The 15,807-nt window shown below is 34.8% G+C and overlaps 1 protein-coding gene across 1 annotated transcript in view; it reads right to left on the bottom strand.

Moving 5' to 3' along the window:
- LOC127638339 (USP6 N-terminal-like protein) overlaps positions 1-15,807 on the bottom strand; it is a 37,635-nt gene that overhangs the window by 20,605 nt on the left and 1,223 nt on the right. Inside the window, exon 2 of the mRNA XM_052119817.1 lies at positions 2,970-3,043. Within this exon, the coding sequence (XP_051975777.1) occupies positions 2,970-3,035 (66 nt within the window). The 5' untranslated portion in view covers positions 3,036-3,043. The remainder of the gene's footprint in view (positions 1-2,969; positions 3,044-15,807) is intronic.

Here is a 15,807-nt window from a genome sequence, read left to right as displayed (position 1 = left end):
AAATAGGTATCCACATATTTGCAGATTTATTATTTATTAGTTAAATGTTACAGGGAACTGTTGAGAAGAGAGAAACACATAAACACTTTAAACAACATGAGCTCCAGAATATCTGACTAATAGGACAACTTAAATGAGGCGTAGTTGTACACCGGCCCATTATAGAACGCAACATTGACCATCCACTTTTTCAGTCGTCTGGGTTCCGCAAGTATTTTCCCCATTCATTTCTTCCATTGACTTTTTATAAAATCCTTCATAAAGAAGTTTTGAGCCATGAACCAAACCAACTAGCTACGCGGAGAATCACAAAATCACAAACTTTTTTTGAGGCAAAAATGTATGTTAAAATCAGACAAAACCACAAGGGTACAAGGTTGTGTACTTTAACGTCTTTAATGAGGGTACGTACTACAATCCCATGAAGCATTCCGAATGAAGTCACTGAATAACAATGATGTGAATAAACAAAACTATTAATTGTAGGTTGTTGATTAGAAGTATAGAAACAATATATTTTATGTTTATTGCAAAATATTCCGATATGTACAAATATATAAGTAGTTTAAGGGTGAAGGAAGACAAACTTGATTACGTCATTTACAGCGCATCATGGGAGCACGCGTTTGCTCAGTCACATTTTGCGGGTTTTGTTGGCCGAGGTTCTCTGATTGGTGGATCTTTCTCTACTGTACCATGGGTAATGTAGTTGTTTACCATGTATTTTGGTATCAAATATGATTATTTAACAATGTAGCTGAAATAACGCAGACGGAAGACTTTGACGAAAGCATATACCATCGGTGAACAACCTCGTAGCTCACTGTAGGTCTGTCTTAAAAGGTTTATAAATTATCATTGAAAATCAATTAATCTATGGGATAAATTAATGGGAATTTTATTTCCGGAACCAGATTGTTGTGCTCTATTGTAACATGTAAAAACGTGTAGTGGCACGTAAAAACAAATAAACGCTGATTGGATGTTTACATGTCTCAGATGGCTCCTTCACATGCAAGCTGCTGATTCTCGGTGCCATCGCAGCTTGAGAAACTAATTGGCCAAAACGGAAAAAATTCCATATATCGACTGATTTATCGACCAGAGGTTATACGATCAGAAGACAATGCCATTGTGTATCCTCTGTGAGGTTTTGAAGTTTGGAGCAGCAGAAACAGTTAACCTTGTGTAAATTGACATGTGAACACTTAGCTTTATGCCAAGCTAAAATGCTATTTCTAGCCCTTTCACATGCACCTGTTATCAGGCACGATTATATTTTTCTATCAAGAAAATCCAGATTAGATCATACATTTTTGTCTCTAGTAAGATATTTAAAATTAAGACAAAGATGTACATCAAAAATGTACCATTGTACACTGGATGACGCTATCTTGCCCATAATCCAACGTGGGGAGGACCTGATGTGCAGAGAAAGGGAGCACGAGAGACACTAATTTACAGCTTCCTTTATTCCTGCAATGTTTTATTTCACGCTGGCTGTATTGATTTACGTTTTGACATATCAATACTTGATTAAAAATAACAATAAAATGAAGCAATCTAAAATTATACAGATAAATTATACATTTTATATTTTTTATATATATATATATATATATATTATTTTTTATTTTTTGCCATTAATGCAAAGTGATTTCTTTCATCACTAACTCACTGAGGTGACTGCACATAATGACAATAATTCAAATATTCAGTTATCATATATGTATGTATTTGTCTAATAATCAATGCATGTTATTAATAACTTTGGTGCTTTATTACAATCTCATGAGGGCACTATGTGCACGTCATCACTCTCGGTGCTCAGGAATGCTGCCCAATTTGGATGGGAGAGTGTGAAGATGCTAAAATAAATAAATACAATAATGTACACTTGTTCAAATGTTTTTAATTTGTTGGCAGTTTTTAGCTGTATTATTAGTTTAATCATAATGAAAAGGACAAACAGAATGAAGATTTATTTGTATATATATATATCATTTTCTAAGAATAACAAGTATTATTATTGTTGCTATTATTACTATTATCCTACATGAAATATAAAAGAACATATGAAATGTTGTTTCTGCATCATCTCCAGCACTCTCTCCCACACTGAGCGTATACGTCAGAAACCAAAATGAATTCACTCAATTATTTCATTCACACTCTGCTTGATATAGTGCACTGACAGACATGGTAAAAGTAAATGAGTGAACAAGTGAGCAATTCGAACACAGCTAGTGTTTTATAAGCAAAACTGCATAGTATTTTTTATTTATTTTTTTTATTGTTTTTTAATATGAGTGTATTCTGTATTACTGTACCCGCAGATATTTTTTGCACTTGTAATTAACTTGTTTATAGTCAAACAAGTAAAAATTTCTGCCAGTACTGAAGTAGCAATCCTAAGTATTTAGAGTATGTTACTGACCTTGAGCAATCTAACGGAACATGATTTAGTAATCTGTTTTATACATTATAAAACTAATCCTCCCAACTCTGGTTAGAACTCTGCAAAGGTGATCAAGACCACAGTGTTAAGTGGATATCACTTATTACTTACCATATAAATTGATATGAAATATTGATTTAAAATGACTTAAGTGAGAAGAAAGCGGCCACGGAGTGGTGCAAGCGACATAAAACTAACAGAGCTTGGTAGGAAATCAGTTGCCTGCGACATTGGTCAATTATACAGTGTAGCGGTCATTACACCAAAATATTCAATGCCAGAATTCCACGATTGATCAATCAGAATAAATTATTTCAGAAAGCAGTGTAATATATCAAAGTTAATGTGCACAGTTGTCCACTGTAGCAAAGGGTCATGGGTTATCAATCTTTTCATGATCCAGCTTGCCCTTGTCTGAGCATTGATTGAACTGCTCAAAGTCCAAAATTTAGGTTGCTAGCTGTCAAAAGATAGATGGTGCTTGAAATCCAGGACAATTTATGTGACTTGCCTTCTCATATTTTGCGATGATCTCAGCCCGTTCTTCAGCTATAAGTGTATCAATGTCTTTCTTCATCTCAAAATCTGAAAAAAAGAACACAATAAAATGGGACTGAGTAAAATGAACACATTTTTATTTTTATAGGTCACAGAACATTAAGTATTACAAAAACTGTCACCTCAATCTCCCATCTCTTCAGATAAAACATGTGAAAATAATCTGTAGGATCTACATTCCATCAATATTACAACATTCATCCACTTCCGTTCTGCTTGATGATTACTTAAGACATTCAGCCAATGATGTCAGACTGCACAATCCAGTGTTTCCCACAGGACTTTGTGAGACTATGGTGGTGGACCTCGGCCCCTCTAGGGAGGTCCGGAGGCACGCTCCCCCGTAAGAACATTTTGTACATTTTTAAGTTAAATGCGTCAATCTGGTGCACATTGAGAGCAAAATTAAAAGGCTAGATCTATGAAGAACTTTGTGCTCTTGTAAACAATTTTGTGTTCTAGTAGTAATTTAATCAGAATGGTAACAAACCAGAAGGATGTGTTTTCAGTCAGGTACTGTAAAGACAGTAAGCCCTTGTGTCATTACCCACATAGTGCTTCAGCCACCCCTTGAATGGATTAACTCATTCTTTTCTATACCTTTGGTAGTATATTTTAGAGAGTGACATGTTAGCTATTTTTTGAATACGTGTGTAATGTCCCAGGCTGTGTGTATTTGGATTTCTATTTTTTGTATTATGTGTATATAAGTTTAATAAAGATGTTTATTATGTGCTTGAATAAAGTACAATGTACAGACTTGTCTAAATAAATGATCTGAATTCAGAGAGTTCAGAGACAGGAAAGAAATAAACACCTGTGATAGTGAGTGATAAGACAGTGATAAGCACATGAGAAGAATACAAATCGATTTAAACGGTCAAATTAAATAGTTTAAATTAAAACAAAGGAGGAGCAAACAAGATAATTGATTGGACCTTAGCAACACTATTTGTACATGCGCAGCTCATTCAAGTCTGTCAGCTGCCGTGCGGTCAACTGAATGTGCTGCTCCTCTCTGCCACTCACTGAACAGTGTAGATGCAGAGAGAGGTGTGCCTGTGGCGGGAAAGCAAGACCTCCCACTCGCGGGACAGTACTGGCGACTCTCTTCTATGGAAAGTAGCAAGGTTTGTCCAAAAAGTTGCAACATTTGTCACTAGGTGCTTTTTGGGGAAAAAGTTGCTAAAGGGGTCTGAAAAGTCACTATATCTAGCGACAAAGTCGCTAAGTTGGCAACACTGTCAGTCGACAGAAGCGAGGAGTCTGACAGCTAACGTCATTAGCTAAAGTTAACGCTACCCAACTTATCTAACGTTAACGTTACATAACTTAACTAATGTTTGATTAACGTTAATTATCAATAGCTATGTTTCCATCAAAGGTTTTTTTTTTTGCGACAAAAAGGTGTAGCACATCAAAACGTTTACCGATATAGCTGATGGAAAAGTAAATTATCGCAAAAATTTCACAACTGTCGACATATTATTTTTCAGTTAATTCTAACACATAAACACTATGTCGCTACGTCAAATGACTTGAAAAACTGGTTTGGAAACACTTTTTGTTGAGAAAATAGGCATTAATGCAAAAATGTAGTCTCAAATGACAGAATTTACCCCAATTGTTAGCCTGTGTTAATCATGACGACAAGGAATACATCCAAGCAAATTTATTGTACGTGAAGCATTACTCACACTTTTATGGATTGATCTTAACGGCATATCTGCACAGACTCGATGCTACAAACACATCTGTATCATGACACTTCCAAGTGCACGGAGAACAAACAATTAACCACTCTTTGCTATTGATTTAATCGCGGTAGCCATCCATTTATTGGTTGCTTATTGCTGCGTATTTTTCACACCATTCATGGAATTAGCCCACAACACAAAAAACATATAATTTCTATGCACAAAGAGGTTTTAAATGAAAAATAAATACACAATAATTGGAGAAAAGCATCAGTGTGCTTTTTTTGGAACACTACCATAGCCCGATTGTATAAAATTATTGTTTCGTTTGCTTTTGAAAAAATGCCGGCAAAATTCCTGTACTCAATTAAATAAATTACCAAATGAATAAAGCATTAAGTAAAAAAATAAAACAACTCCCAAATGAAAAAAAATTATATTGTTAGGCCTATCTACTTTCCTTTTCTTTACACAAACTTAAATTAGCCTTACCCTGTATTTTAGATGAAAAAAGACGGCTGAATGACTCTCAGAAAAGACTATAAACTATCAGAACTATTTATCCAATGCAGAGTTCACTTTCAGAAAACGAGCTTTAGAATATTTTATATATTTTAAATGTACTTTAATGTACTTCACCTCGGATCGTATTTCCTGAGCTTTTTCATAAAATGTAAATTGCATTATGACACCAACATTAATTTTACATGACAATCAAGTTCAGTTGTTCCTTAAAAGTTGCTGGACAAATATGCAGGACATAATGCAGTTTTAATGGCAATGCTTTATATGAGATAATTGTTCAAAATAGCCTATTGAATATCAGGAATGTATCATATGTAAACCCTGATATTACACTAGGGTTGGGCGATGTCCCCCAAATTGGCAGTTGACGATGTTGACAGTAAAACATCGCGATGGACGATGATATCGTCGGTGGGGGTGGGGTTAATATAATTTCATATAATTTTCAAAAATGATATAAAAAATTATTATTTCGTTATTTTACTAACCCAACTAATGACTCGTCGGCGCTTTATCAGTAGGTTGCACTGACACGTGAAGCATTTTTTATTTTTTAGCTTTCACTTAAAAGTTGTGCACTTTTTATTTTAATATATCTCTTTACATAAATACTATTTTCCACTTAAAAACTATAATTTCGTTATTTTACTCACTGATGAGCAAAATTTCTCTTTAAAAGTATTAACCAGACAAAAGTTATTTGAAGTTCGCTGGTCTGGGTTTATCTTAAACTGCTGCTTCAGTGTATACAAGAGCTATGTGACAATGAGCAAGATTTTCTGAGACACTTCAACTACTAATAATTAATTAATAAAGGCTATTTTCTTGTAGCCTACAACATAAAATATTTTAATCTAAATGTACAGTGTAAGACATGTAAAAAAAAGACAAGAAGCTAACAATGTCAAGATCAATATTTGTGCAGCCTGCCTGACATGGTATTTTTCACATCACGTCTCTGGCATATATTACAGTATTTAAAATAGCATATATGCATTAGTTATATTCTCAATTTAATTTACAGAGCAATCCCTGCAAAGTTTTTAGGTTAACTATAGAAGAGACTAGGATTAGTGAGTCACACTAGCAAGACTCGCAAAAGGGGGCGTGGCATCACGATGGTGGCTCGATATCGTGATGTTGGTCAGCCATGATCCATCGGCACAACCCTATATTACACCACATACATTTTTCCTTTCCAAGGTGCTCCAAACCATGCAAGAACAAATTATTCCACAGGTAAAATTTTGATTCTTCATGGTGGCCAGTGCAGTCAAAGATTTGGGCTGGAAACTGAAAGGAAACATTTTGAAAGGCTCTAGGTTCAAGCCCACTATAGGGGTGATTTGGAAAGAGTATTCCAAACTTGCTCTATTCAACTGGGAAAACCAAAAGAAGCTTGGTTGAGGATTTTAATGAACTGTGAATTACAAGCTCTATTAATGTATTTGTGGCCATAACGTTTGGGGCAGTATCAGAAGTAGACAAAGCAGGACTGTTGCAGTTGATCCTGGCCACCATGTGTTAAAAACTGTCGAGGTATGTTGGTTTACATTCACTGTTGACAGGTGCGATTCAGAACACACAAAAGAGCCTTCAGTTCACCGGACAACTGCTCTCCTGAGAAACATGGTCACTTTTCACTGTTTTACCACCTGTTCTACTTATAACATTGGATTCTATAAATGGCAACCCAAGATTCCCTTTCAAATTTCCCTTTCAGACTTTTTATTAAATAACATTTTTGTGTTAATAAAAAAATAAATTACATTATCCTGATACTTTCTGCATGCAACCATCATCCCCTTGAGAAGCTAAAGATATCACACCAGGTCACATCTGTTTTAAAGTTTGTAAAATCTTGTTCGAAAATCAGTTGCAATTTGTTCAATGCCTTGAGAAAATGCTTCTTTGAGAAATTGTTAGTCTGCTATAAGGTGACCAGTGAAAATGGGTCAAAGTTTGCAAGCATATTAGCATAATTTATTTACTGCAGTCTCATCCGGGAGTCTGGGGAGTTAATGGCTTGAAGGAAAAAACAGGAAAAAAATGTGAGCCACTACAAGTCGGTTTGTTACGGAGCAATGCCTAACCTTCCATCCTTGTTAATATACATGTGGACAATAGCAATAAAAGGTTAATGGCATGAAATCTATTTGCACTGTTTTTTTAGCCTGGCTAAAGAACAGCTTTGACAAGGCCCATCAAATGGGTTAATCATGATAATGTATTGTGAACATGTTTCCTAACTGTCGAAGTGAAGGTCCACCAAAAAAGGTCTTTGCAGAGCGGTCCTTAAACTTTCTCACAAAGCGATATACACTGAGGTCACCTGCAGAGCTGTAAAAATAACCACATGCCTTGGTATAACATTTTTCTTTGAGGTCAAGACCTGTGGCACAATTCTCAATGCAAATGTCTGAGAAATAACAAGTAACACTCATGATTTAAGTGAACTGTTTCGTTATGCATTGTTACATCCCAAAAATATACATTCATTTTTTATTGGTTAATTCGATTTATTGGCTAATAAAATTTTTTTCCACAGAATCTGTTTTAAATGGATAATGGTTTCTTGAGAGCAGAGTTGTCGATTGCAATGCATATGTATACAGTATAATGCAACTGAAAAGTCACAAATAAGATGTTGCTGCTAAAAAAAAAGCTTATTTCTTATAATTTTTTTATTATATTTACTCAAAATGTACCCAAAACATAGTTAGAAAACAAGAAAGTGTTTGTATCCATTGACAAGTCTGTCTGATTATGAAATTGACACTAGTCAGAATGGCCACTTCAGTAAATCATTGGCCATTTCCCATGATCTCAAAATGGCAAAATATCAGCCAATTATTTGACATAGACTCTGTTGCCTTTAGCTTGCTCACCTTGTAAGACACCATTCTTTTTAAACGCTGTTTTGGAATGTTAAAGTTGCTTTATGAATTGTGAAAAAATCTCTAAACAAATAACACACGTTTTAACACATTAATTAATTGCGATTAATTCTATAAAAATATAACATGTAAAAAAAGATTACCACCAGAGGTAGACCGATATATATATTGGTTTTACGATTAATCGGTGCCAGTAGTTGCTTTTTGGAACTATCAGATATCGGCATATCAAATCTGTTAGTTGCCGATAGTTTTTTTTATTGCTCTGTGTTCCTCTGAAAATTATGTTTATAAATTGAAGCGAGGGCATAGAAAATGTAACGAAAAATGTGACTATATAGAAACGTCCCTCGTCAGCACATAAATCATGTCTCCAACTTCAAATTGTGAATAATAATATTAATTAACAGTCCCTTTAGAAAGTATTCATCATACAATTCATTTTTTCACATTTTGTTATGTTGCAGCTTTATGCTAAAATCCTTTAATATATTTTTTTACATCAAGATTTTTGAAAATGTTGCTAATTTATTAAAAAGAAAAACTGAAATATCACATTGACATAAGACCCTTTGCTATGACATTTAAATTTGTTCTAACTTTGCACTTTATTGTCATTTGTGTTTTTTATATTTAGTCCTTTCAGACTGAAAACATTTATACGATGTGATCCAAAGTGCATTTGAACAGCGTTGAAAAACTTTCTTATAACGTGTTACATTAATACGAGTAAGTTTGGAGCAGAAGAAATAGAAATAAACCTTGTGTAAATTGTTAGCTTTAAGCTAAGATGCTATTTTTAGCCATTTTACATACACGTTACCAGACAATTCATATTTATTATAAAGAAAATTCACGTTAGATCATAATTTCTTTTTTTCCTCGTAAGACCTTTGAAATTGAGTTAACTAAATTATGCAAACATGGGTTTGTGATCAAAAGTAACCATTAACCAGCTGATTGTTCAGCTATGGGTGTGTTCATAAATTCAATCACCAGGGCTCGACATTAACTCTTCTCCGGGACAAGTGGAAATTTTTAATGGGCAAGTAGCCAAATTAAAATCTCAATAACGAATATTAGCTAAATAGTGCGGGATTGCGCCCAATTTTAAATCATTCCCACATTTCAATTTCAAAATGCAGGGAATTCCCTCTTTCGCATCGCCCTCTCGCCTTTACTCGTTGTGCAATGTTCAGCAGCGTGTGAGTGCGAGCAGTGGGGAAGAGCGTATCTGCTGAACTATAGATTGTACATGTTTATACCTGTTTATATCTGTCAACTGCAACGTTGGAGAAATCAAATTTTGTCCCGTCACATTGTGGCTCTCCCTCATAAAATAGTAAGAAAGGCAGAAATAGCAAAACGCTTTGTGTAATAAAACCATCTGTGAAGTGAAGACAAACCCTTAAAACAGACTTATGCACACATTACCTCTTTCTAGATCTCTATCTAATATCCGGGGTATTTTCTCTGCCATGTGAATCAATCAATTTTAATCAGTATATAACAAAATACATTATAATAATATTAATAATATATCATTAATAAATTACAAAATTAAAACATTATTTATCTTTAATATGCATATCCGTTTAGAATATACAACAAAACTGATGTTTTTAATGCAAATTATGAGAATTGACTTTGTCAGAGATGATTTACCCAAAAATGAGAATTGGGTAAAACTTTACATAAATGTTTCATTTGTTAACGATAGTACATCAGTTATCATGACCTAACAATAAACACCACTTTTATATAATATATTCATCTTGGTTAATGTTAACTCCAACATACAGTATGTTAATACATTTTCATACATTAAAATAAAAAGTTGTATATGTTAACATTATTCATGTACTTTGTTTAACAATGAACAATTGTATTATTTTTGGTAATTAACATTAACTAAGACTGATAAATGCTGTAAAATATTGTTCATTGTTAGTTCATGATAGCTAATGTATAATCTAATTCTAAAGAACCTAATAGCGAGAGCGTATGTTCAACTACAGGGAACACAATAAGCCAGGAGAGGTCCCGACTTCTTCCAGAGAAGGCAAATATGTTGATCTTTCTCCAAAAGAACAGCTAAGAATAGTCCTTTTGCAGCCTTCCTGCATGCCACACCCATGTTGCTCTATACCACTCCATTTTATTTTGCTGTAAATAATTATTTTACAGTTCAGAAAACAAAGTAATCTTAATTCTGTTCTTAATTTGTTTCATTTTTTTTTTTTCGTAAAAAGTAAAACTACTAAGCATACCATTAAAGTACCGGATCGATAAGTAGTATCGGTAAGAGTAGTAATATTGTTAAAATCTTAATGATAATGTGACGAGTAGGAGGGCGGGCCAGGCCTTGACTAAGGAGAGAAATAAATGCAGCGGAAGATGGCAGTTCGGGAGAGAGAGTGACACATGCAGCTGCCATGTGTGCGTTTGTGTGTCTTTTCGTTTAAGTTCTTATTAAATATTATTTTGACTGTTCAGCCGGTTCCCCAGACACGCCGTCGCCTGGTCCTCGTCACAGATACCCATCTCTAGTTATAGTCGACTATTCTGTGCAACCCCTTCCAATGGTAAAAAAACAGGGGTCTTGAGATGTGTTTTTCAAAGTTCCAAACTGCAATTAACTTGACACGGCATCCCAAAAATTCAGAGTTAAAGGGTTCACCCATAAATGTCAGTGAAAAAAGCATTTAGTAAAAATGTGAGTAAAAAATTATCCCATATTTTACTCACTCTCAAGCCATCCAGTATATGGCCATCCGTGCTTCCGCTATCCTCTGCACTTTTGCGTTCACATTCATCACACGCCGTAACTCGAATCTCGCGTGAACACGCGGATGGCCTTTACCGGAATATTTTTCTTACAAAACTGCATCGCTTCACTTCAGAAGGCCTTTATTAACCCCCTGGAGCCGTATGGATTAATTTTTTTAATGGATGGATGGGCTTTTTTGGCCTTCAAAATCGAAGGTACCATTCATTCCGATTATAAGGCTTGGAAGAGCAGGATATTTTTTTTTATATAATTCCGACACGTCACTTTAGTTTACTAAATATTTGCAATTGTAACTTTTTGGGTACAGTTTTTAACCTGTATGGTATGGCATCAAATACTCCATGAAAAAATTTTAGATTTAGAAAAGAGTACACTTAAAAATGTGCATCTGCCTTTTCAAAACAAACAGCAAATCTAAATCCACAGTTGAAACCTTCTGAATATGTCCTGTGATCTTCAGTCAGAAGAGTACAGGTGTGCTTCTCACAACAGGACGTTATTTGTACAGCAGGAGCACTTCCTCTGTGAATACAATTTATCACAGATCAGCAGCGGCAGGGTAATGAAAAGGTGCTGACAAAAAGAGGCCTTAAACACTTTTCTGTGGTCAGTTCAGCTGTTTTTACTGGCAGGAGCCATAACCAGAATGGCAGCATCTGGTAAGGTCAATAAACACAGCTGAGCATATGCATAGAAGTGCAAACCTACGCAAACTCAATTTTGTGCATAGTTGCATTAAAAATGTGTCAGACTGCAATTCATAACACAAAAGTGTGCGGTTGTTCGCACCAAACTGCCGCTAAAATATAAACAAGGATTTTGGTGAATGCAATGTGCTCCGGTTTCACTTTAATTTAATGATTGTGTAATGGCAAATGTTATTTGTCGTTGTGGAATCATACAGGTAGTGTTAATGGCACACAGTGACACAGAGGAGCTGATTAAAATATTTTTTATATTTCAAATATAATTTTTAATGTCATTCAAAAATTGTAAAGCCTTAAAGGCAATCATGAAATAGATCAATATGAATAAATGACTTCTTAAGGTTTATGAAGCACAAATACACCCATGATAAAAGCATGCCAATCGTCATAAACGTGAAAGCCATAAAACAGACATTTAATTGCCATAATCATGAGAGCACTAAAACAGACAATATATTGTCATAATCACAAATAATTGTTTGACAATTAATCGTCAGTCAAATGGAAAGAAGTAGCCTGTATATCAGCTGGGCACTAAAAACAAAGCAAAACCTGCTCATTGTTTCTTGAACAAGTCTAGCCTAACTCAACTATTAAACTGACTCTACCCATTTCCTATGAACCCAAAGTCCTCAATCTCAAGTGGCCTTCTCTGGATTCTAAAAGAAAGGAGTGAGGTATTTTTCAAGAATTTAAAGGATTCTGGAATGTTCGGAATCTTAATGTCACAACCTTTCCACAGTCTTATCATTAGCTCCACTTTGATAAAAAGAAAAGAAAAGGGAGATCACCAAACATCTACAAAACCAATTGGCTGGTTGTACAGCCAAGAAAAACATCACATTTTTGGGTTTTGTTTTCAATAAGACTTGCTCAGATGTGACAAAAAAAGTTGAAAGTCTGACAGCTGCAAATATCTTTGCAACTTAAAAATGACAATGTGGTCACATTTGAGCCGGTTAGGCGATGGCAGATACCTCAATCATTATAAGCAGTCATTATAAAAGGCATAAGAAGGATATACACTACCAGTCAAAAGTTTTGAAAGACTTCCTCATTCTTTATTATATTTTGTTTTTCTTTCACATTTTAGAATAATAGTAAAGTCATCGAAACTATGGAATAACATAAATGGAACTATGGAAATTATGTTGTGACTAAACAAAATCCAAAATAAATCAAATGTTATATTTTAGCATCTTCAAAGTAGTCGCCTTTTGCCTAGAATTTGCAAAAATGTACTCTTGTCATTTTCTCAACCAACTTCTTGAGGAATCACCCTGGGATGCTTTTTAAACAGTATTGAAGTAGTTCCCATCTATGTTGGGCACTTATTGGACCAAATAATAAAAGAAAAGCAGCCAAGTCATCAATTTAAAAACCTTTTTTTTATTATTGCATTTTAGTTTTATAATGAAATAAATTAATATGGTGGCACAAATATATTTGTCTCCACAAAAATTATTTCAAACATTTAAGCATACGTCTTGGAATAATGTAGAGATTTTGCTGTTTCAGAAGGAAATTGGTACTTTAATTCACCAAAGTGGCATTCAACTGATCACAAAGTATAGTCAGGAAATTACTGATGTAAAAACAAAAACAGCACCATAATTCTTGATAAAAACTAGGCCCCATTTCCAGCAGCCATCACTCAAACACCTTATCCTTGAGAAATCATGCTAAATTTGATCATTTGGTACTAGAAAACCACTTGCAATTATATCAAACACAGTTGAAAGCTATTTGTGTCATTAAATGAAGCTTAACATTGTCTTTGTGTTTGGAGTTGCCACTGTATGTAATAGACTAGCATGTATTAAGGTCAATATTAGGTCAAAAATGGCAAAAAAGGTTTTCTCTAGAAACTCATCAATAGTTGTTTTGAGGAATGAAGGCTTTACAATGCTTGAAATTGACAAAAAACTGAAGATTTCATACATAGGTGTACACTAGTGCTGCACGATTAATCATATCGCAATTGCGACGTCAGCCTGTGCAATTATATGACGGCAAATACTGCGATTATATTAAAGAAATAAGTGCATGTTTGGACGTGACAGCCCCTTCTCTCTGAGAGCTGTTTGCCCATTTTCTACACCTCTAATAAAAAGATGACCAGTCAGTCTCAGTTTAGGGAGTGGCACGTGTGGTCATGTCATGTGAGTTTCCGGTGTGCAACGTGGAAATCAGGTAAAGATGGACGCCGAGCAGACCGACACTGAACTGGTGGCCAGAAAAAATAACACAGATCTTAGCTTGGCATTATATCTTTATTTCATCCTTAAAGTTCATATAATACGGGAGCGTGCCATGTAAATAAACACAAACTCCAAAACTGTCATTCTCTGTGCGGTCAGAGCCGCTTCAACCAGTCGCGGAAGAATCACAATCTCATCCCCGCTGTCTGCAGCTTGCAACGTGTAGCATCATTGATGAAATCATCATAAGATCAATCTTATGTGAAAAACAACACTAAAATGACAACAACAATAAAATGTGTGTGTGTATATATATATATATATAGGTTTTGGATAGACAAGATTGACAAATGCTTATCAATAATACTCTTATGGCTAAAATGTTTACGGTGTTCAGTGGCTAAAATATCAATATGACTAAATGTTACTAAAATGTCAACAGTTTTCATTGACTAAAACTACATTAAAAAGCCCAGTAAGCCAAACAAAACAAAGCACAATTACAGATGTGTTTGCGAGTGTCACGCCATATGACAAGTCTTCACAGAGATATAAAGAGACATGATGCAAAGTGAGATTTCAGAAAATGATCCACACACTGGACAAGAGCTACCAGCGATATGTAGAACTTTTTAGAAAGAGGATTTGGAAATACCAGTTGGTCATTTAAAAAAAAAAAAAAAAAAAACACACAACAACAACAGTTTTAGTGGTTTGAGTGAGCCACACTTTTATATCCAGTTTCCTTGTCAAAAGAGTTTATAGAAAAGTACGTTACATCCTGATTAAATGTCCCTGTTTGTCCTTATTTTCATGAAAATTTGTATGTTCTTATTTATTGTTCCATTTTAATTAGGTGTAATATTGAGAAAATAAAATGTTTGCAGTAATGCAAAGATGTTATCATTTAATTTTGTAAAAATATTATTTTAATTTGAAAACACTGCATTTATAGTTGTTGCCATTTTGAATGTTTGAGTTTAGATACACATTTCAGCATTATCAGTAATCTATTTGTGCATTTTCCTTGATAACCAAGCAAGTTGACTCATGTTACCATTTGTTTATTATATCGCAATATTAGCCTCAATAATCGCAATATGACATTTTCCCCAAATCGCGCAGCCCTGTTGTACACTACAGTCTTCAAAGATAAAGGACAACTGGCTCTAACAAGGACGGAAAGAGATGTGGAAGGCCAGATGTACAACTAAACAAGAGGATAAGTACAGCTGACAGCTTCATTGAATTCTACCTGGATCTTAACTCCATTGAGCTTTTGTGGGATCAGCTAGACTGTAAGGTGCGTGAGAAGTGCCCGACAAAACAGCCACATCTCTGGCAAGTGCTACAGGAAGTGTGGGGTGAAATGTCATCTGAGTATCTGGACAAACTGACAGCTAGAATATCAAGGATCTGCAAAGATGTCATTGCTGCACATGGAGGATTTTTTTTATGAGATCTCTTTTGAAGTAGTTTAAGAACTTCTGAACATTTTTTTCAAATTATAATAGTAATTGTTCATGTTATTAATGTCCTGACTTTACATAGTGTTCAGTTGAATGCCACTTTGGTGAATAAAAGTACCAATTTCTTTCACAGGAGCAAAATCTGAACATTATTCGAAAGGTTTTACTACCAGTGTATATATTTATAGAGAGAGCGAAAGAGAGAGAGAGAGAGTGACTCATCACACCCAAACCACACTGCTTTAGAAGCAACAAAAAGTGCACTTGAAACTGTAAAGCTATTAGGTGACACGCTACAACATGTCTGTTCCTTCCTAGATGATCTAACTGAGTATACAAACATACATAATACAAATCAGCAGTGTGCCAAACATCAGTGTTCAAATGTCAGTTGCCATTGCACTTCTCTTAAACCAGCATTGAAACAACAGAAGTGTGACGTAAGCCCCAAGTGTCTCTGATATGCACCATGACCTCTTTCTGGGACACAAATGTTGGTGTGAT

Source organism: Xyrauchen texanus, chromosome 46 (genome assembly GCF_025860055.1).
Source record: "Xyrauchen texanus isolate HMW12.3.18 chromosome 46, RBS_HiC_50CHRs, whole genome shotgun sequence".
NCBI classification, from domain to species: domain Eukaryota; kingdom Metazoa; phylum Chordata; class Actinopteri; order Cypriniformes; family Catostomidae; genus Xyrauchen; species Xyrauchen texanus.
The sequence above is the reverse complement of the archived record's forward strand: the minus strand, read 5'-3'. Positions and strand labels throughout refer to the sequence as shown.